Below are 23,108 nucleotides of genomic sequence, written 5' to 3' on the forward strand. Positions count from 1 at the left end.
CTAATGAAATGATTCCCATCGTTAGTCGTGCCCTTTGGCCTCTTAACTGCAGATCTTTTAAAGTCATTAAGTGAGTCTCGATAGCATCAAGGTGTGCATGTATTGGTGATAGTTCCTGCTTAAATTGAGATTTGAAGCACTCTAAACAGTCGTCAAAGTTATAACCCCAGATAGCCTGGTCCCTGGCATTCCTATCCCAGTCTGATACTGCTGATGAGTTCTTGCATGTTTCCTGGGTATCGGGCAAGTGATTTAAAAAAAATATTTTATGTGGTCTTTGGTTTCCTCCTGTAAGCTTGTTTTGGTTGGTCCCGGTTAAATCATGATTGTCAGGGGGAATATTCCTTCGCGATCCTGCCTGCCGGGTGTCCACTCGATGTTTGCACTCTATGTATCTCTCCGCTCGCGGCTTCCGCGTTTAACGTCAGCCAAATCATGATTTAACCTCGCCATCTCCCCCTGTGAGCATACAGCATCGGGCATTACCTCCAAAATTCTGATTCATCTAAGGGCACTTCTACCGCAAGAAATACAGAACCACAGTGCCCCTGAGAGAGACAATACAGTTGCTCCGTCAAGGCTAAATTTTCAGTACAGGACAGTTTCCAGTCCAGGTCCTGAGGAGAATCCCTTAACAAGTGGGTTTGAAACGCGTTGACTATGTTGGAACAAGATTCAGGAAGGGCATATCAGGACTGTAAATGCAGACAAAGTCTACCTGAGTTTTGACCGTTGGATTTAGAAGGTTCCAGCATAATCAAGCAAGCAGGCCAGCTAAAACACTGACCGGCCCCTTGCTGGTTGGTTGGTTTTATATCAGGACTGGTGCCTCAAACATTGAGTGAAGATAGGCATCTTCTGTCTGTGTTTTTGTATATATGGTGTTAATATGTCTCATTTATAGTGTTCGTTTAATTTGTGTCTTGAATATTGTATTTTTATGTGAATTTTGCTACTGAAATGGTATCGATGTTCGGACATATATGTATGTTTTTTTGAAAATGAATGACGAAGTAAAAATTACTAAATGAAAAGAGTGTCCGCTTAGATCTATTGGATAAGTGGTACTAGATTAGGTCCTTACAACCAATCTACCTGGCCATTTGCTTTGCTGTTTTGATGTAAAAACAGTGCATGGCAGTCATTACAGATAGTCTGATGCAGGCAACTATTCATTCAACACTCATGAAAGACACAATACCCTGCATTCGATGGGCCATAAGCTTACAGCAAGCCATGGATCTCACAGCATCCTGTACTGAACAGGTATTGAGTAGACAGACATTCACATTCTATGGATAAATGTTTTCCCAGCAGATTGGGGCAACAGAAAATATTTTAGCAAGTTTATAAACTAAAGTTAGTGGGTACGTGAATAACAGATGTAAGGAAAAAATGTTGTTGTGTATATAGCCACAGGGTGCATCAGATTAATTATTTTGGGACATAAGTACAAATAAAGGAATCTACAAATTTCGGACCGCTAATCATAACATTCCGCACCATCACAGAATTTGGTGCCATAAAAATCAGTGTCTAGACTGCAATTAACAGACAGTAAAGTGGAATGTAAGGCAGTCGTACCTCTCGCTGCAGCACCAGCTCCTTAGTAAACAGCATGGCTTCCTCGCTGAAGGGCTCACCCTCCTGGGGCCCACTGGGAATGTTTCGGGCCCCTCTGGGACACTCTATGCCTGAGGAATAACAAAGGAGAGAAGATCTTGTATTATTGCTTTTCAAATGTACAAAGAAGCAGGGCGCAGAATCAGGCAGCTAAGTGGTGCTCCATCAGCGGTGCCAAAAAGACACTCGTCAACAGGCACCAAAGTGAAGTCAAGACGATAAAATGACAGTTCATGTACCGGGTCTGGATAACCTGAAAGTGGGAGTATCCATGTGACTCAAGCGAGGGTGCGTTTGTCTAGCATCTAAACTAGGTTGAATATATATTTTGCAACAAAGCAGAGAACAGTACCTGCAGACTGCAAACTTAAAAAAATCATGCAGTATGCAATGCACAGCACTAGCCAGAAATGCAGCCTTAACAACACATGAACACGCAGACAGCTGGACAGCAGCCTTTAGGGCTGAACAGACCCCAACTGATGTGCAATCTGGAATTCTTGAGTGAGCTCATTAGTATTGGAGACCATAACCAGCCGGTGATATACTTGGCCCTTGCCAAGCAGCAGACTAAGGGTATGGCATACAGTACAGGAGAACACTTAAAGGACAAGTCAATAAAGTTACGACCCACCACACTTTACAAAGCCTTGCCCCACAATGTTTCTGCCCTGGCTGTGGCAATTCACTCAGGTGATCTGAGTAAATATTCAACAGCCTTGGTTTTGTTTCACATGGCAGATCTCTGGCAGGAAGTGGCGGGGACTATAGTCCACCAATCTTCTCCCTTACAACCCCTCTGCTACCCCCAAAGAAAAGGACCCAACAATGCACTTCTATAATCGTCATGTGAAAAATATAACTATTTCATACAGGCACTCCAATCCACAATTCTACCACTAAACACATACAACACTCCTTCACTCATTTATAAATTGATTTTCACGGTGTGTCTGCTACATGATCAGACCTCACCCCCCTTCCCGCAATGTGCCTCGAGGATTTGCTCTTAATCACACCAGCGTAACAATGCTACAGGTTGTGAGCATGCAATACACAAGTTAAAAAACAGACGAGTTCTCAACTGCACGCTACACAGAAACTATAGCATTCAAATGAATTGCACAGCCTAAAGCTAAAGAAACCAACCTATTAGAAGGCTGCAATTGACAGACCCGACCCAAAGCAAACGAGGTAAAAAACACCAGCAAGAATGCCAAAATAGACCAATTCTGGTCAACTGCCCTCTGTGTTAAAAACCACCCTGCTTTCACTCCATATATATGGTTTTTCTACATGTTATTACGTTTTTAAAAGAGAGATGATAATGTCCTGGTGTTGAGGGTTCAAACTGGAATTAAGACAAACTGTCAAGTCACTCGCCAAATACTTCCCTGCCGTCCTGTGTTTTCAAACCCACTCTCCAACGGTTTTATTGTCATTCCCGCTCAGAACGATGAAACCATTTCCGTGGAGTTAAACTAACGTCGTTCAGTGTCAAAATATATTCGTTTGTTCCCAAGATCGTGTCAGTAGAGCAGGTTCGCCCATCACTTTTTAATTTCTTTTGTAGAAAAAGATATACGGAACGTCAAAGCCGTTGCTTGGGCTCTGACGAACCGTTTTAAACTACAGCCATGTATGTCAACGGTTTTGCTTCAATCCTTTCAGACGCCGCAGATATCAACCCCAGTCCGCCAACACGAGAAACCGAGGTATAGGCTTCCAAGATCACTATTTGTGCGCTCTGCTGAACTAAAATGCATCCTTCAAGCCACACGTCTGTACTCTGATAGTCAACCACGGCTCCAGGAATCCAATCTGAATCTAGCCCCTGCTTTCACTCTCCTGCCCAGAGCACCGAGACAACCAATGACCCTTCCAGGCCTTGCGATTCACAGGATTCAAGTGTGTTGCCAGGGTGTGTGGAGACATGTATAACCTCAAGGCACGGCCTGACCTCCACACACCAAATGTACAACTTCACCCAAACAAAGAATTAATTTTTTTTTACATCAGATGGTAAACTGGACACAAATCATCACTTATAGGGTTCTCAATGTTCAGAAAGTGCACGAAAGAGGATAATTAAATCATACAGGTTCAGCTGTGACTACTTTACTGTGAAGCAGGTCGAAGCTGTGGAATTAATGCATTCTAAAGGCGCACAGAAAGAAGGTCATAAATAAAAGTTGCAGTGTCATGGATATTGGTGAGCAGGAGCTAATATGACCGACAAAATACCACAGAGCTTTGCACTGATGAGTAGAATGAATGAGTTAGCTTGGATTGCTAGGACACCCCTCAAATTCTCTAGATGACTCAACAGGAGCAGTTGAACTCCCCCGCCCCAATCATGGAAACACAGTGAAGTGCATGGCACAAACAAGTGTTACAGGTTAGCACATGGTCACACGGTTCAGGTCAGCAGCCCCACACAAAAGTCACCTGTGACCACTCCCTCGTTTATCCTCAAACTGCCTTCATAAGGAAAATAGTGAGGTGGAATCAGAGGTCATTCTGGAAAAGGGGGATGTCCATGGAGCAGGTCATTGAAGACCAAGTAATCAAGCTCCACAACTGAGGGCAAAAAAATAAAAACAACAACATTTCCGAGAAAAAAACACAGATTCAGACCCCCCTAACCGAGGCAGTGCAAACTGGGTTTTTACTACCGGATTAAAAGTTAGAGCACGAGGAATGGCTGGGTAGACAGATCTGCACAAGGATAATGTGGCAATCCAGACCTCAAGATTTACATCACGTAGACAATGAGTTATGTTAAAAACTTGAACAGCAATCTAACGAGCAAATGATCAAGGGCTCAACGATCAAATGGGCAAACAACATACCTTTCACAATCATTCTATAAACAAACATCTACTGTTGAAGTGCCCCACATTCAAAACAGCAGTGATAACTCTAGAGTGCAACACTCGTTCACAAGGTATATGGAAGTCGCCAAGACTAAGCACTGCCAACAGGTGTGGTGTACAGTTAAGCACCCTTGGTGAATGTCGCAATTCCAATACAAAATTCATAGCTTAGTGGAACAACCAGCCCCGCTTGTTGATACAACATTACAGTGGCGCATTGTGGTCCTTAAACACTAAACCCTCTTCCACATGCATTGAAGCTGCAACTTTAAGCCAGCTAAAATGATTTCAACTTGACAACTCTGATATGGAGGGAATGTTGATGGCAACCAAAGATCATGAACCCAGAGGGACCATAGAATATTGCCACGTCTTTACTCTCAGGAGTTTGATCTAACATGCTGAAGGATTCATGTTATTTCAAAATGATACACTGCCAGGGACAAGGAATCGGGGTATTGATTCATTTCAGGTGACACACAAAAAGATTAAAATAGATTATGGATGTCTCCTGCTACCAGCACGGAGATGGTTGTAAAAGTGAAGCCTATTCTGGGGTTGCCATAGACTTCAACTGAACCAAAGAAGCAGGGCAACTCAAAAATCACTGAAATAATATGGCGGATATGAGCACATCAGTGCTTCAAGCAGGGTCACCATGCTTCTTTACCTAAGTGGAAGAACTGTCTAGAAACAACCCAAAAAATGGCAACCAAATCCAGCCTATACATCTAGTGGGAAGGTGGTGGTGGTTTAAGTCTAATCGGTGAGGTCTCAGTACGGTTTTTTGATGGGTTAGTCTTGTCTCTTGATCTAATCTGCATAAAACCCGACCCAAACAAGTGAGCATGTCCAGAACAGGGGATTTGTGTGAAACCCATTAGGATGGATCTTTCCTGAAGGAAGTGATCACTCAAAATGAAACACCTCTATGAACAAGCATTGGAAAAGCCTATAGGTATGGCTTCAGTACGCCAATGCACGTAAACACAATCACAAATGCAGTTTACGTGTGCTGCATTCACAAGTTATGTTTTTCAAAATAAAGCATGCCCTATTGGCTCTGCCAGTGCTTTGGAAACAAAAATATTTGTTTTTTTATGTAGAAAGTTTAGAAGATGATATTGAATTAAATGTGACGAGAAAAAAAAACTACAAAGGTTCAACCCATCTCCTGCTACCACTCTGCGAAACCCAAGAATCCGCACAAAGGCAAATTAATCATCGGCAAATGTAATTACATTTTACATGGTCTAAATAAAACATAAGTGTATCAGGCTGTAAGCCTCCAAACACTGCAAACATTGGTGGCTTAGTTTACGGTAAGTGTAAACATCACACATTCATACTCCTAAAACCTGGGTATGGGGCAGTCATCTGGGAGAAACAAGTTCAGTTGTGAGCAAAAGAAAACCAATGGCTAACTAAAAAGGTTCCCGAATACGGAGTGGGTAGGTGAGTGTGGTAGCCTAGTCACAAGAAGCGCCCTGCCCTAATTCTGGAAAAAAAGGATTAGACAAAGCATTATCTGGGCAAGCTGCATTTTCAGATAGTGTCCACATTTTTATTAAATTCAGCTTAATGCCTTCGGAAAAATGCTTCTCCGTTACTAGGGCTGCTTGGATTTAGGATCAGAACCTTGTCTACAACTTGAGTCCCTATTTTTGATCACTTCCAAATGGCAGCATAAGTTTTATGACATGGAGTGGATATTAAGCTACTGAACACTTAGTGATTTCCCCAGAGCTGTGGCTTGCCCACCCACGTGCTCTCGCACAACACACGATTCTGCACCGTAGCAGAAGACAGAATATCGAATGAAAAGCAACACAATCAAAGGCCGCCAAGGGCTGCACTGTAATCAAATTACACAATCTAATCCCAGAGCACCCCAGTGGTGGCTGGAAGCAAAGCGTTTGGAAGGAATGTTTAATGACAAAAGTGACTCCAAGATAGGAGGGAAAAGAGAAAGGGGAAAATAAAAAAAGGGGTGGAAATCTGCAAGGACCTGGGAAAGGCTCATTAAATCAAGGTGATCACAATCATAAAAAAAATGAAATCGCGTTTCAAACAAATGGCTTTGTCTCACTTGCATTTTTTTTAATTAAAATCCATGGTATTCAAACTCCGCCAATGTGTTCTTTTTTAAAGTGTGCACACTCGTCATGTGGGGCTGGCTAAATATGAAAATGAGTTTATTCCTTAAACTCAGACTTTTTTTTAACAGTTGGTAAGAAGTGCTCATTCCAGGACTGATATGCTGCTTCCCAGGATCTACTTCCTCTTAAAGTGTACCAAAGGAAATTATATATTTAATAAAAAAGAAAAAAGCAGAAACAGCCAGTAGTTTTCCACAGAAGTCCGTGAGCCACTACACAATTTCCAACTTCCATACGAGTCACAGAATGATCATGACACTGCTATTGTAACTGGCTGTCAGCCACCAATCACAATGTTATTAATGGGAACAGGGAGAGGGAATGGAGGCAGGATGTATTTTTTCCTAGCACGCAATGACATTTTAATAACTAAGTGAACCGTACAAATATTTACAAGTATATTAGACGTGATGAAAGCACACAAAGCACATTTTTTTAAATTCTGAAATGTGGTACAAATAACGATTTAATAAGAACAAAACAAATCAATAAACTTGGGGATGTACTAATGAAATATTTGCTTGAAGCGGTTTTCCGCAGATTACAATTTGTGTGCTCCATAGTTTTATCAGTACAACTGTATTTGCATGCCAATTTAGTGCCCATTTCAGTGAACATGTGCTGTCTATAATTGGCAATGCGCTGCCACATCTTGCTTTAATATATTTGCGACAGTGTGCTGTAAAATGCACTACCAGTTACACACATCACCACTTTTCTGTTGAATACATTTGGTGCGCTTTTTCTTTGTCAAGTGCATGGATTTTTCACAATCCTTATGACTTCAGTAATCTAACATTAAAAGCAGCACCCCTAATCTGAAAACTGTTCCAGCAGCACTGCATATACATCGCACTCAAACCAATGTTGATATACCAATCTTTTTTCTATACAAGTCTCGAAGGGAGTAGTGTACCGTAATTTAAATAGCATTTACAGACAAATTCGAAAAATAAGGGCATTTTTGTGGCCCTTTTCCGAAGACTAGTTAGGGGCTCTGTAATAGAGCTCTAATGTTGGGGCACAGATGGCCTTTCGCTTAGGGGCACTCCAACTGGCAACATAAAAGACAGTGGTCTTCAAACTTTAATGCTGTCGCCCCGCCGCCCCCAGGGGAAATGAAAATGAATGGGCCCCCTTCAGAATGTTTCACAATTATTATATTCAATTGGCAATGTTTAAATATGTCTAGACTTATTTAAATACTGCAGTGAAGTTATGTTACCATTTTAAAAATGCAATCAAATACATGATTGCCAAACACACTATTCTGGTCAGGCAGACCTTACTAACGTGTGAAAGTATCCACAGTGTGATTTTTAAAAATGGGGGTGGAGGGGTTGTGGAAAATATTTGGTATCCCCTTCCCTTTTGATAATTTCTCCCAGCCAGGATATAAATGACAAAATATGTTAAAGATGGCCGTTGCAGAGCGGCTTATAGCTCATCTTTTTTCCTGCTCAAAACTAAGCATCAGCATAATATAAGCATAATGCTTCTTTTGGACAGAGACTGGCGACCCCCTGGGAATTCTTGAGGATACCCATTATGAAGACCCCCGATATAAGGGAACCTTCAGGGACAAAAAAAGTTGAGAAACCAGCAGGATGGGACTTCCAAACAAACTTGAACTTTTATCTCTGCACTAATACATTCACAAAATGCATATTTTACGATTATATTTAATGAGAGTACCAGTAGTGGTTCCACCCTCCTGCTAAAGGTTAAACCAGAAAAAAAAACTATAACATAATTCTCGGGCATTGCTCCCAGAACTTGGAACGCTCTCTTCCCCGATATAAGACTGACTCCCTCCAGTACTTCCTTCAAGAAAAAAGTCAAACTCCTAATATTGAACAGATTCCTGGTTTAGAGCCTCAACTCTTTTCTTCGCTTTCAATTTGATTCTGTTACACTGTATGTACCTACCTTTACCAGCTTAATGTTCTATATGTCATTGTCTCCTCATCTTGTAAAGCGCTCTGATATCCGCATGGGTCTACTTCGTGCTATATAAAAGGTTTCAAATAAATGCAAAGTAAAGGAGTGGTTGCTTTCTATTAAAAAGTGATATGTCCAGCAGGACCCAGTGTGACTGACCACCGATTAACTCTTACACCACCCACCAGGTGGGATGTTCGATTCCAGAGGCACTAGGGTGCTCACAAACTAAACTGGTATTGAGCACCATAAGACCGTTTTTAAAAGAGCTCGATTGTGCAGAATAAGAGAGGTGCACCTTTTTTGTTACAAAAAGCAAGACGAAACCCAGCGATGGTTATGAATTGGAGTTTGCATTTTTACTGACTTTGTGACTCCAGGCTACACAAATCTAATGGACAGCAAAGGCCACTGTCCGCATTATCTGTTGAATCTGAAACATTTATATCTGTATCTCTTGTATATCAATATCATGCTAAAATCCCACAATACCTGAAAAAAGGCCATGGAGTGTGCGAAATAATGTTTACTTTCTTAACGTGCACTATCTTCCACGCAAGCTGCCTCTGAATCGCTGCTGATTTCTGGGGAGGGCATGCATATGCGTCCATTGGGGGCTGGAGGGTCGGGGGCTCTCCTCCTCCTCCAAGTGGGCATGGTTAGCAACAGATCCTGTTCTGGTAATTAAAGGTGGTAGGTCTAGCTCCGGTGCGACACTTGTCAGAGTCGTAGGGGAAACGATATTGTGCCATGTTGCCACCCATTTTCTCCTCAAAGGAGGCCATCTACTGCAAACTGGCGGATGTACCATGTTACAACGCATACCATTACAACTACCTACTATTACAACGCGACCATTACAACGCATACCATTACAACGCATAGCGCTTTGAGGTGCTGGATAGTGGTAAGTATAATTTACTATTCCAACTCCAGTCCCCGTGGACACTAGGGAAGGTGTTGGATAGTAAATTATACTTATTCCCTATCCTAGAGCGCCCCCCAGCGCAATGCGTTGTAATGGTATGCGTTGTAAAAGTTGCGTTGTAATAGTAGGTAGTTGTAAAAGTTGCGTTGTAACAGGTGTATACCCAAACTGGCACTCTCTTGAGGTGGCACCGTAAGGTTTGCAGCCTATAGTGGCTTTCATGTCTACATCGGCCCTGGTTAGACACAGGGCACTGCTCCAATCAGCAAGTGTCAAGAGGCCCCCTGGAGGAGTGGCAGTTTTATATAGCACAAACTTGACCCAAAGGTAGTGGAGCGCTTTATATGTGCTAATGCAGAAGTGGGGACCCCCTCTAAAGAAGTTTAATTTAAGGTCAGGGAAAAGAAGGGAAAGAGTCAAACATACGATGAAGTTTTCCCTCAAGGCCTATATTTCTTTTGTCACAAAAACGGAGATCAACGTGGGCTCACCAAACAATTACATCATATCAATAAAGCCATCATATTTGTTGTAATCATCATCATTTATTTAACTTCTTTAAAATATGAGCACCAGGTACATTGGACAGGTTCATTTTCGTTAAGCACAGGGAGATCACAGGGTGTTGAGCGGACGCCGAGCCTCGAACCTGGTTCCACAGTTCCAAAGTCAGCATCTTGGGTCAGAGTGACCAGATTTGGAAATACAAAAGTTGGGGCATTGCACAAGCACATAAGTAGAAATACCTTGACCCCTGTGTTCAGTCTGCCTCTGAGAACCAAGGCATACAGTAATATGACTGAAATTTGGCAAGACAGATGGTATTAAAAAAACGGTAGTGTACCAATAAAATCCAGAACACCTGGGGCCATTTTACAGAAAGTGCCCGGTTGGAAGGGTGTGTGTTTGTGTGTTGTTTTGTAGGAGGGCATAAAAATGAGGAAATCGCTTTACCTCCGCGCCTATGCCCTATGATGAAAGTGGGTGCAAAGGCATAGAAGCTGCCAGGAGGCATACTGAAAGTGAGCCACAAAAAGGTGGTGCACTATCAGTGCGCTCACTGCTAGTAGCCCTCTGGAGGCGGAAGGGCGGCAGGTTCTATGGACCCCCAAGATATTCCCTTGCTGGCAGGTGCGGTCACTCACTGCACCCACCTGCAAAGTGATCTCTCTTTAAAGTGCGGGCAGGTTGCCGACTGCGCAGTGAAACACGGAGTGGCTCTCTAGCATCCACTACGCATTTCACTTGAATGTGATACCCCCAGGGAGGCATTAGTAGACAGCTGCCCTTGGTGCAGCTCGTTCACTGTAATAGGGCACACCTATTTAGAGGTGTGCCATGGCACAAGTAGGAGAAGTGTGCTCCAAGTGTAATTGGGGCCCTGTACAGTCTAGGGTGGGCCTTTAAAGGCAGGCTAGGGCCATACTGCAAGACAGTTATGGATTGGTCTGTTTTGTATTGTGTGTACAAATACAGTTGGACCGATATGCATATAAATGTGTGCTTATTAGCTTATTAAAGGTCAAGGGTAGGGTGTTACCCCAGGCCCCATAGGATGGACCTTAAGTGGCGCAACATGAACCTAAAAACAATGGTGGCCACTCAATCAATTATCTTTATTTCAGGCAAAAATGACTATAAAAGCACATACAACAATTCAAAGCTGAGCACATTTACAAGCACGTCACCATGTACAAAACAATAATTAAAACCCACTTTCCAGATAAAACATGATTCAGATTAAATGGAATATAAAATGGTGGTTACTACTTAAAATAGTAATAAAACGGCATTGACTTATGAGGTTTAACAGCCGATTAAAAAAAAATAGGCCCACACCAGAGCATATTTCCTGCGCAAGTAGGGACTGCAAATAAATTAGAGCGGCTCTGCAGATTTTAATCTGCGCTTTTTGGATCGCTTGGTTAAGCAGACCCTTAGACCAGTCTTTATAAAATATGCAGAAGAAAATAAAGTGCAACCAAGTTTGATCAGATGATTTGTCACAAAGTCTAAAACTGATGGTAGTGATTTTTTCATACTGACCAAGAGGGAAACAGTTTCCATCTGGGCCCAGATAGAATCTAGTATGAAGCGTCTCTCCCAAAGGTGGTTAACCCATGCTAAACCTAGTTTAACCCCACAACACGTTTGGATCATCGCGTAGCTTCTAAGGAATCCAAAACTGACAGTTCTAGATCTCTATCCCTGGCACAACTCATCAGAAAGTTGCCATTGATCCACAGATTATCCACTTTACTGATGGAGATTGGGTTGGTGAAGAGGCTGGATCTTCCTAGACTAGAGCGATTAGACTGTATGAACTTAAACCAGAGTATCGAGGATCCCAAGGTATACGCCAAGCAATCCTCAAGTAAATCAACACCAAAAGTAATACAAAGCTGAAATTCTTACATCCTGATCATGGCCACTGAAATTATGCAACAGGAGAGGAGCAAATTATGCAGCAGGGTTGAGCAAAATAGGTAGCAAGAAAAGAGAAATTGCAAATTATGCAGTGTGAATACAGCACATTTTGTTATAGTATTACTTCATTTGGTCATATTATACATCTTAATACAGTCTGAACTAAACAGTCCCAGTTTAACACAGAAATACGTCATTTAAGAACTTAAAGGTGACTAATGAACCTTTGTGAAGGTGTATATAGTTGACCAAGGAGAGTTCACTACAATTTTTTATACGAGTTTAAATAATCAATCACATTAGATTTGTATTTATTAGGTTATGATAATCCATTTAACCACGATCCCTTGGTAAAGGATGATTCACAGAGTCAAAATCATCTGTGTTCGACTTATTGTTCGTAACACAGCCAGCAGGTGTTCCTTCCCCTACAGCATGCAAGCCTGGGGCTTTTTCAAGGCGCAAATGTGTAAAGTAACAAGAGTCGTAGAGACAGTATCGGCATTTGCGGCTGCTCTACATAGAATTATCACAAATTAGCCTTGTCTGGCATATCGACCCTACAGTCAGCGTTCTGGTCCTAGGAAAATCTTATCTCGAGCGACTCATTACTATGACCATTTATGCTTTGATTCTGACTCTCTATGAATCAACCTTGACCATGGGATCGTGGTTAAATAAATGGATGTTCATAAGGCATTAAATACAAAACTAATTGGATAGTTGTTGAACTTGGCCCTCTTTGCAGGGTCATCCCTGAACTTTTGGCCTTCCTCCAATATTCGCTCTGACCTGTTTTTGTTGGTTTAATGACTCTGGGCACTTTATCACTGCTGACCAGTCTAAAGTGCATATGCTCTAGCTGTATAAAATGTATATGTGATTGATTGCCACGATTGGCCTATTTGGTTTACTGTCAGTCCCCAGTAAAGTGCACTATGAGTGCCAGGGCTTGTAAATACAAATGCTGCTGGTGGGCTTGCAGCACTGGTTGTGCCACCCACAGAAGCAGCCTAGTAAAATATGCCTAAGGTCTGCCATTGGAAGACCTGCATGCAGTCTGGTACTGCCATGCTAACTGCGCAAGTACATCTACTTGCCAGTCCCTAAACCTTACCTTAACTTCATATTAGTTACCCCTATGGTAGGCCCAAGGGCAGGGTGCATTGTAAGTGTAAGGTAGGACATGCCCTGATGTGTGTGTGGCATATCCTAATAGTGAATTACAGCCATTTTCGTTTTTCACTATTGTAAGGCTACCTACTCTCCATAGGCCAGAATGGGCTGCTGGAATTATTACACTCTATAATCCCAACAGACTCAGGGAGCATGGTAGAAAGTCAAGTTTAGTATGCCTGAACTCAGAATAATAAAATACTTATTTTAGTAAAGTTTATTTTAATATCCTGTGTTTGCAAATACTACTTTTAGAAAGTTAGTATTTGCTTGCCTAACCATTTCAGCCCGCCTCTGCTGTGATGTGTATCTGCTGTCTGGTTTCTGTGAGTAACAGGGCTGGGGATGACAGGTGGTGAATAGAGGGATTACACCAGGATGGGTGGGGCTGTGCTCTGCCACCACAATGCTGGCTCCGCCCCCTGGGGAGCGACTGATGACTCTGCCCTGCACCTGGTCCAGGAAGAGGGAAGACTGTCAACAGAGTGCTCCTGACTGTACTTGTCATCACAATGCTGGCTCCACCTCCTGCGGGGCGTCTGATGTCCCTGCCCTGCTCACTGAAAGAAGAAACCAGAGGCTGGAAAACAAAGTGCTCAGAGACTAACTGGATTAGGCAAAGGCCCCCCCTGGCCTGCGAGAACAAAATAAATGGTGTATAAAAGTAGGAGCCCTGCTCCTTAGAAATCAGATCCTGTTCTTGCCAAGAAGAAGCTCTGCCCGAAGAGGAGGACCCTGGAAAACTACATGGAGGACTACGGTCTCTAATCCTGAGACTGGCCTGTGGTGGGTGCCTTGCTGCAGGAAGGAGAGCAGAAGAAGATTGAAAAATACTTTAATTCAACTTGTGCATTTTTAAACAATCTCCATGGGCTTGCTTGTGAACTTCCCCCCTGAACTGCGCCCCAGGAACAGTGGGCGCTACACCCCCTGAAGAAAGAAGCTGCTACTGATGCTGCCTGTCTCTGCAGCGCTGCCCACTGAAAGTGAAGTGTGCTGTGCCCCGCCATCGCACACTTTTAAAGAGCCTGCGCAGTCCCCTTGTACTGCCAAGCAAGTGATTGCTGCCAGCCGAGCCGCAGTTTGCAAAGTAAAGGTCAGCCCGCCTGACCAGAGCACCGTGACTGTGCCCCTCCGACTGCTGCCCGTGTTCGCTTTGTCCCCCGTGTGGCAACCTGTGCGCAGCGCCCCGCCGCTGTGAAGGACAAGCTGCGGCACCAAGTACAGCTGGAGGACGTCCCGCACCGTGCTACAGCGCCCCCGTAAGGTATCCAGTTTGCAGAGCCACGCCGCTGCGAGAGCCTAGCTGAGACCAGTAGTGCGACGAGAAAGGACGTCCCGCCCCGGACCCTGAACGTCCGCTTCACCCCTCCAAAACAAGGTACTGTGCCCAGAGCGCCTCGAACTGTGCGCCAGCGAGTTGCGCTTGCAACCAACGACTCGCCCCGCCTCGCTCTGCGCAAATCAGCCCCAAGTACGCCTGGCCGTACCTCACGCTCCGGACTGCAGTGTCAGTGCGGCGCGTGTGCTCAGAATTGCTGTGGTATGAGGCGCACGAGTCTGGTACGACTCGTACACCCAGTTTGGTTCACTTGTAGCGTACAAAGGGGTTTTTGGAAGTATTTAACCCTTTGTAAGACTGAACACTGCAATCTTAAAAACTGGCATATTGAGAGTAACTAGAGTCGTTTGAAGCACCAAATCTGTGATGCAAGTCTGCTTGAGAGTTTTTTTTATATAAAGCCTGTATATTTTTAAAAAAAACTACAGTCTTGTGTCCCTGTGTGGTGGATTTATGATTTACTGTGTGGGTTACACTAAATGCTTAACAGTATGTGCTCTGGAGTTTAGCCTTGCCTGCTCGCGCCACGCCGCCTAGAGGGTGAGCAGGGGTTATTTCTAAGAGTAGTCCTCTGCCCTGACTTAGAGGAGAGGGTCCCTGCTTGTCACAAGAGAATACTTGCGCCAACCAGAGACCCCCAATTCTAACAATAGTTTATTTAAAATAGTATAAAAAATTCTAGTTAACTCGCCTTGGTCAGCTACACACAATTTCGATTACAATTGGAGAGCAGTTCCCCATTTCCAAGGACCACCAATATACCCTGATTATAGCAAGCCAGGCCAATTATCATGATTTCGTAACCTTCGGCACTTTTATCAACCTTTGTGAAGGGCCTTCCACTGTGCAACACGTGGTGCTGAATCTTCAATAACTTTGGATCGGTTTGAGCCAGAGACTGTTTTTTAAAATAAAAATCAGCAAATTATGCAGCTAAATAATAATTATGTTGCAAATGCAGCAAATCCATAATTTACAGAAATTGCTGCAACTGCAGAATCAATTAATTCCAGTGGCCCTGATCATGATCTTACAGAGACAGCTAGAATGCTGCAAGGTGTAGGTATCAATAAATACCTTGGAAATGAACTGCACCCTGTGCAGATCCACTACCTTCCTACTTCAAGATGCTGTGCCACTAAACAGTCCTAGCCACCTATCTGAAGTGTGGAGGGACCAGCGTGCTTTATAAGAAAATCCACTGGTAATTCAAGACAGGCCAGCTACTCATCTGCATTAATCTTGGGCTTACTGCTGTTTAGCTGTCAAAGTGCATGAGAAAAATGGGATATATTCTCATTGGTGCAATAGCGGTGAGGTAGGGAGTATAGGGGCTAGGTCAGGCACAGCTAAAAAGAACAAAATATTGTTTTACTATTTTCTTGGCAGTTCACCTATAGGTAACTTCATATTAAATACAATGCATACACCCAGTGCTCGGCACAGTACTTAATTCTTAACACCAGCACTTGTGACATACTGGAGGGGAGGGGCAGTTTTCAGGGCTCGGCCTTTTTCAGGGCGTAGGGAGTCTTAGGTTCAGGGTAGTTATTTGGGCTGGGGCCAGGTTTTTGGGAGCATGGTAGGGGGTGGGAATAATTATTAGTGGTGGGACACAGATGGCAGGGCTGGGGGTCAGGTTCATGGTGGGGGGCCGGGATGTGATCTTTTCCACACATATACCATTAACAATCTTACCTTTACAACGAAATTTGGTGTTGTAAAGGCAAGCATGGTAAAGACATGCGTGGTTTAGCAACTCGTCATTACGTCACGTAACCGAATGTTTGTAGTGCTGGGAGGTCCAGGTTGTGAAAAAAAACACAATAAATCAAAAAGTCACTCGTTTTCAAGTTGTAACACAGATACTGCTATTCTGTACACCTCCCTTCCTGGTGGCCTTTCTGGTCTGGGCGGTGCAAAGCCTCGCAACCTCTGGAGTTCAGGCATATTCACCCAAACACATCGCGAACACCCTTGGCCCCTGTCCACACTAACAGCCAGCCTATGCCAACAAAAAACATCATGTCAGGGTACCGTTAGTAGGAGACACAGTTAGCAGACCTCTAAGTCGTGTTGCATTGCCCTCTAAAGGGAGGGAGAGTAGTTTGCACCGGTCACTCATCCTCCAAATAACATCGCTCACTCCTGTGGCCTTATCGAGCCCTCTCTGATTCGAGCGCCTCCATATCAACAAATGATAACGTAGATGACAACCAACCATTCATATCCAACATATTTAAAGAAGGCCCAAATAAATAACTCACTCAAATAAAGGCCAGTGACCATGCAATTTACTTAGTTACTGTGGCTTGATTGCCAGGGCCTACAGTTTGATAGATCCTACCTAAAACTCAACAGAAACAAAAAGGATCAGCCCGACGATTCCCCTCAATCTGCTACTAGCAGAACACCCTTAAACATCCCCATCACAGCAGCTCCCTGAAGGAATCCTGACCAGCTGGCAAAACACACAGTATCATCAACGTGAGCAGGGCAGGCTTGCTGCGCCCATGCAAAGGACATCTATAACCAGTCCTGCTTTCGGAACCAAAACACAAATTTGGCTTCTATGGATTGATAAAGCATCTGAAGATGACCGTAGATTGATGGATGGCACTCCTACTGCTTAGAGTGCATCGGACCTGAATGCGAGTGGGTCTATCAAAGCAAACTAGGAATACTTGGGCATCCATCAAATGGAAAAGGCTCGCTGGGACAAAACCTTTGCTTGCCCACCCACAATTTCAGACAACCTCATCCTAGTAGATTAAAGAAAGAGCTTTTTTGCGTCAGATTGTCACCGGTTCAGAATCCGGAGCAACGGAATGATGCACCGGTCTGTACGCTGCCTGTGGTACCCCTCTCAGAGCCCCCTGAACCCCCCCACCTCTCCCCCGAAGTGCCCCCCCCCCCCCCCACACTGGATTGCTCTAGCGAGGACGAGTTATCTCGCACGAACGAGAGCAGCAGCACACCGTTTTGAATTTCATAAACTCCTAAAATCTGCAGCACGGATCTTAACTATTTATCAATAAACTATTTCATTTGGAAATAAACACATGTATTGCTGCAAAGACGTCAGGCAGGCGGTCAGCACATTAAGTCTGTGTAGGCTGGAGCAGCAAGGTTTACCAGTGCTGCGTCGTGCAATATGTATGAGCTGGATACACAAAAACCTTCGCATAAATGCTTAACATCTTCCACTGCGCATTCAGCAGCTTCGAGAAAGTGTATTGTCCAGCTCACCGTGGGAAAGCAATAGAAGAGGCCGTGTGGCATGAAAGAGGCTCATTTCTGCTGAATACAATAACGTCCTTCTCTTATTCAAGCAACAAAGCGTAGCTTCAGTTCAAGGTAGACAACAGCTTGTCAGTGGCATCTGCTTTCTAAATAGAACCAATCCTAAATGCTTACCTTATTCCGCATTCCAACCCTTTCCCCTGATAGGCTAGCTGCCTTCTCAGTCTTCAGATCAGAACTCCATTCAGATCATTTTTAAGCTCTAGAGCTGGGAACCTCCATCACACTTGAGTCTGGTAAGACCGATCATTTAAGAGATACAAATATAGTGGTTATAGGAAGCTGGTAACTCGATTGCAGCTTGCAAAAACAGTCAAAAGCACTCTAAAAGGAATCAAAGAACCACTTTCAAGCAGATTGCAGGTTTGATTCACTTTACAGCACCTTAGAAGCAATGAAGGTCAAACTGACCTCTGCCGCAAGAAAATTGAAGATGGAGGAAGGAGCCAGGTGGCGGCTGCAAAATAAGCTGTAGGCACCCAGTAATTTTTAAATCACTTACAAGCAAGAACTTTGCCATTTAGGGACATCTAAGTATTCTCTGGCAACCATCATTTTATTATGGCTACTTATTCATGGCCAGCCAGAACCTCTTCTCAGCAGCTCCAGCCTGCTTGACCAATGAAATGATAGCAGTCTGTTTAGCATTAAACTAAGATGAGTACTTCATTCTTCAAAGCTTCACCATCATTTCTTTGTGGGCTCTTTTCTGCGTTGACCTAGTGTCCTTCCAACTACACACAATTGATCTCTAATCTTACAATATGCACGACAGACAAGACATACGAGGTGACAATTTCAACTCCAGTATCTCTTTATTTTTTATTTTATATTTTTAATTTGAGAAGTTCTACTTTTCACCACAAGGGCTGTTACGATCTCACTGGTACTTGTACTTATACTCCGTTCCACTTTGAGATTTAAAAAGGGCTGCTAATAAACTCAGCAGATAAAGACTCCATCAAGTCCCTCCCCTCTCGCTCCATCCTTGTGGATTCAGGTCAATATTCAGAAATGTCCCCTGCTTGAAGGAAACTCTTCTGCAGATATCCTTATGGTTGTGTGTTAAGGGTGGACACACTTCACTTGGACCTCTTTTCCCCAATATTATTTTCATTAATTGCAATCTGCTTTCAAGCCCCCCCAACCCACATGCTCTAAAAAAGCACCTTAATTCTCAAGCTACTAAAAGGCGCTACACTTACATTTACATGTGCAATTAAAAGACATTAGAAAAGTTAAGCAATTCAAGTTAACTGTGAAACTAACATAGCGTGTTAGTCAATATTAACAGCAAAACAAGTAGACACTAGTGAAGGAAATGCTCCATAGCAGAGAAGAATAGACAAGTGGTGAAAACCTTTTACCTGGAGACTTAGGACCGTCAGAGGTTACTGGGCTAAAGTTGTGACATCTAGAGTAATTTGCTACTTGGCCTTGGCCATGGTACTCTCCGTCAGCATCGAACCCTTTCAGAGGAACACGGCAGAACAGTCCAATGCTTAAAGAGGTGATGTAGGTTAAACACTCAGACTGGATAAATACATAATACCACTTAATTCATTGTCCAATCAGTGCCTTGAATTACAGGAAAATTACTTTTGTACACAAGGGGAAATAAAACAAATAAGGACCAGTAAACTTAACCAAAAGTCTCTAGCTCCTTCCAAGCCACACACGTTATTATAGAGCTTGTGCGTTTAGAGATGCAAAACAATTTATCCTACAGACCCTATGGCCAACCCTATTAAATGGACGATCTTCGTAAAGCACAAACCTCCAACTTTTTAACATTAACAGAGGCAGCTACAATCCTTTCAAAAGGATCAGTGAGGCAACAATTGTTGGTCTTTCAGCATAACACAAAAACACACCTATTTATATTACTATAATTCAAAGGAAATGGTATTTTTGTTTTAATTACTATTGTTGGCAGTTTTGAGGATTTCAATACAAAACTGTTCTAAACCCAAAGACAGGTGTACAAAATTAATAAGAGACCACCCAAGCCCGACTAACAAAGTTTCTTCTAGGGGAGCTAGAAAGTCGTCCCACTTTCCAATGACTGGGGAAAGGACAATTCCACTATCTCCTCACTTGACACACAGCTAGCTTCTTAAGAGCTGCAGATGGTTCTGGCACCAGACCACCACAATGCTAACTCACATGTCATTGAGAAGCAGGTTACTGTCCTCGCAGGATGGCCACAGCCGGCCTTTTCACAGGTCTTTGGCCAAGACTTAGTCTCAGCCTAGATAAATACCAAGCAAGGCTCCATTGACCGGATCACAGTCCTCAGCTACACTGACCTGCTTGGATGCGGAGAGATCATGGATACCTGTACCGGGCAAGAAAGCCAGTACTTGGTGTCCGTTCTGGCCAAGCTCAGATGTGCAGCCTGAATCTAGAAGGGCTCCTTCAATCAGCAGAGGCTGTATGAACACTGAGCGATCATGGCATGCAGGGGTTAGTCAATTGTAACTTCCTCTGGGCTGGTTTGAATAACTGCGCATCAGTCTGACATTGGGGTAGAACCAAAAGGAAAGCAGATTTGGGCAGAAGAGTCTGCTGGGCTGTTAAGACTTTAGAAGTAGCATTGCAGTCAATTCAAAGATGATTCGGAAACCTCTCACATCCAAAGCAACGCCTGCATTCCTTCTCCTCATACAAGCAGTGTTGAAAGGATGCAAATGTCCAGTCTACCTGGATCAGCAAGAATACCTGGCAGCCCAGCAAAATCCAGCCATCAATTTGAAAGGCACAAAAAACCTCCTTTGGACTCCACAATGCACAGACCTAACCACGCATCTAGCAAAAAAATCATAACTGTAATTACGCTGTCACCATAGTCAGCCTGCACAGGTTAGGTAGAGAGGGCGCACAAAGCCCACTCCTTTCTGGAAAAAGTGTTGCACTTTTGGTAGTCAAATTACTTCAGAACCCAGCTCTGGGTTTGGTGCCACTGAAAAACTCCCTCATTGGGCTTGCATGATTACCATCCTAGTCCTCCCGAACCGAGGGAAAACCAACAGCATCACTCTGGAAATAGACACAGGGCTGAGCAGCAAGGCTGAGTATAGCCATGGTCGGAGCTTTACATTCCATCTAAAGAATAACAGAATGTGCACTAAAGGATGCCAATCAACCCCCCAGGATAATAGGAACATCATTGAACTCCCTGTGGTAATAAAGGAGATTTGGCATCCTGGACTAATAAAGAAGACATTCAATTTTCTATGATAGGCAAGTTATCAAGCGTTTAATAATATGAAAAGTAAACTGGGATCCTTAGAATAGTGAAGATAGTACTGAACCCTAAGATCATAGATAAGATACTACTTCAGCAATGAACTAGAGGGACTCACCTGCCTTTTGCAAGAGAAGTGTGAAGATCCTAAGTTAACACAAGCCTTTAAAGGCATTGGGCACATGTCTGTGCTTGAAAGTAAAGACCTTCTGCCAACAGGTCAATGAAGATGGCATGACATTTATCTAGGAAAACAGTTTTCAAGGTAGTACGATACAAGCAAGACTTTTAATAACGTGGACGCAACAACAGAGTATAACTTAGGCAGCTAGGTTCCCAAGGTAGCAAAAAGGGCGTTAATCCTACATGAAAACAGGGCTCATTATATCACCATAAAAAAGGCATTCCACTATATAAAGCAAACGAGAAGGTAGCTTAGAGCGGGCGCCATGATTATCAGAGAAGGCAAAGCATTTATTTCTTACCTGCAGTAGAACATTAAACTCTCGGTCGTGACATAACATTCAAAACTTAGGAGAGGAGAGGGGACTCTAAAGGCTGCATTTTAACAACTAGGGCAAGGATGGCAGGGAACTCCTAGGGCGGGACCTTCGCTTCGGCCCGTTCCTGTAAGAGGTTGAATAAACAGGAAAAGTGCTGATATTGGCTCGAAAGACTTAACTCATTCCTTTCAGCAGGCGCTGCTATTAATCTTACCTCCTGGTTAACCTATTCTTGCACACTCCCTGGAGAACGTTTGGGATAATTTGACAGGTTAGATAAATGGACGGAGGCTGATGATTTGTCTATATTGCCTTCCATAATGTAGGTTCCTTTTCTATTGTGGTAATCAATTTGAAAAGCAGAGGGAGGGCGGGCAGGCAAGGGGCCTTTAATGCATCCCTGTATATTGGTTTCTGAGGGCTGAGAGGCTCAGGAAAACATTTATTTCCATTTTGTTTTTATCGAAACATCTTGGCGGAAGCCTGTGAAAAAAGCCACAGGTAACACATTTTATATTAACAGTGTGGAGGTCGGACAAACGTGGGTATAACGCAGAGGATTAAACCATACTTTATTCAGGATGCAAAAAGAGGAATAAAAGGAAACGACATATCTACAATCTTTACCCACATTACATAGGAGTTGTGGGGGCCCACAGTCAAGTGAGTTTTGTGAGACTCACATTTGTAGATAGTGCCCTGACAAATCATACAAAGAAATTAATTTTATGAGTCTTTTATGTACTTGCTAAGTATAAGAGGATCAATCTAAGGATTTTAAGTCTGCAAATCCTGTGCTTAGCTAAGTATCAGACTTTTGAGCTATACATTTCATAACTGCAATGCATTATAAGACAATGCAACTCTCAAATGCATTTCTGATTTGCAATGTCAATATTGCACGTCCATGCACCTCGCAAGGCGAAGAAAAGGGCATAAATGCTATACTTGTCCCAATAGAACAGTGTAGAACTGTAGAACAAGTTACTTGCCTTCCGTAACGCCTTAGCTAGTACAGACTATCTAGCCTCAGACTTCTTAAATTAGAGTTCTCGCCAGGTGTCAGACTGGAACTGGCAATTTTTTGTAGGCAGTACCCCTGCACACCAGTAGGTGGTGTCTTTCAGCTCCGCATGGCATCGTCTACGCAGGAAGTGACATGCTGTGTGCCTATACAGGCACCAACCCAGCGCGCGGTCAGTTTCTTTTCGTGATGTTCATTGCCAGGAGTGCAGAGCCACAAAGAATGCAGACCATTGGTGTGGAAAACTATGGCCCTCAAAGGGAAACAGCCTTGTCACAAAAACATTTTCACAAAGCGGGTAGTGTTGGTGGGTCAGCAAAGAATCTGCAGCTAGATGGTCTCACTACCACATATGGCGTTGCTAAAAGGTAAATACTTTATTCATCTGATAGAGTCTTCTAGCCACAGATTCCTTACCTTAGAATAAATACCCAAGCAATACCTACCCCGAGGTTGGTCTGAGCCACTGCTTCACACTAAAAAGTACTGCAATACCGTCCGAACGGACCAGACTGTGCAGGCAGCAGTGCCTTGTGAAATTGTGCAGAGAAGCCCACGT

At 43.4% G+C, this 23,108-nt stretch overlaps 1 protein-coding gene across 1 annotated transcript in view; it reads right to left on the minus strand.

Moving 5' to 3' along the window:
* The window catches only part of SND1 (staphylococcal nuclease and tudor domain containing 1), a 2,099,018-nt gene that overhangs the window by 763,704 nt on the left and 1,312,206 nt on the right, over positions 1-23,108 (minus strand). The window contains exon 16 of the mRNA XM_086918876.1: positions 1,585-1,694. Within this exon, the coding sequence (XP_086775002.1) occupies positions 1,585-1,694 (110 nt within the window). The remainder of the gene's footprint in view (positions 1-1,584; positions 1,695-23,108) is intronic.

This window comes from Lissotriton vulgaris, chromosome 1_1, assembly GCF_964263255.1.
Source record: "Lissotriton vulgaris chromosome 1_1, aLisVul1.2, whole genome shotgun sequence".
Classification (NCBI taxonomy): domain Eukaryota; kingdom Metazoa; phylum Chordata; class Amphibia; order Caudata; family Salamandridae; genus Lissotriton; species Lissotriton vulgaris.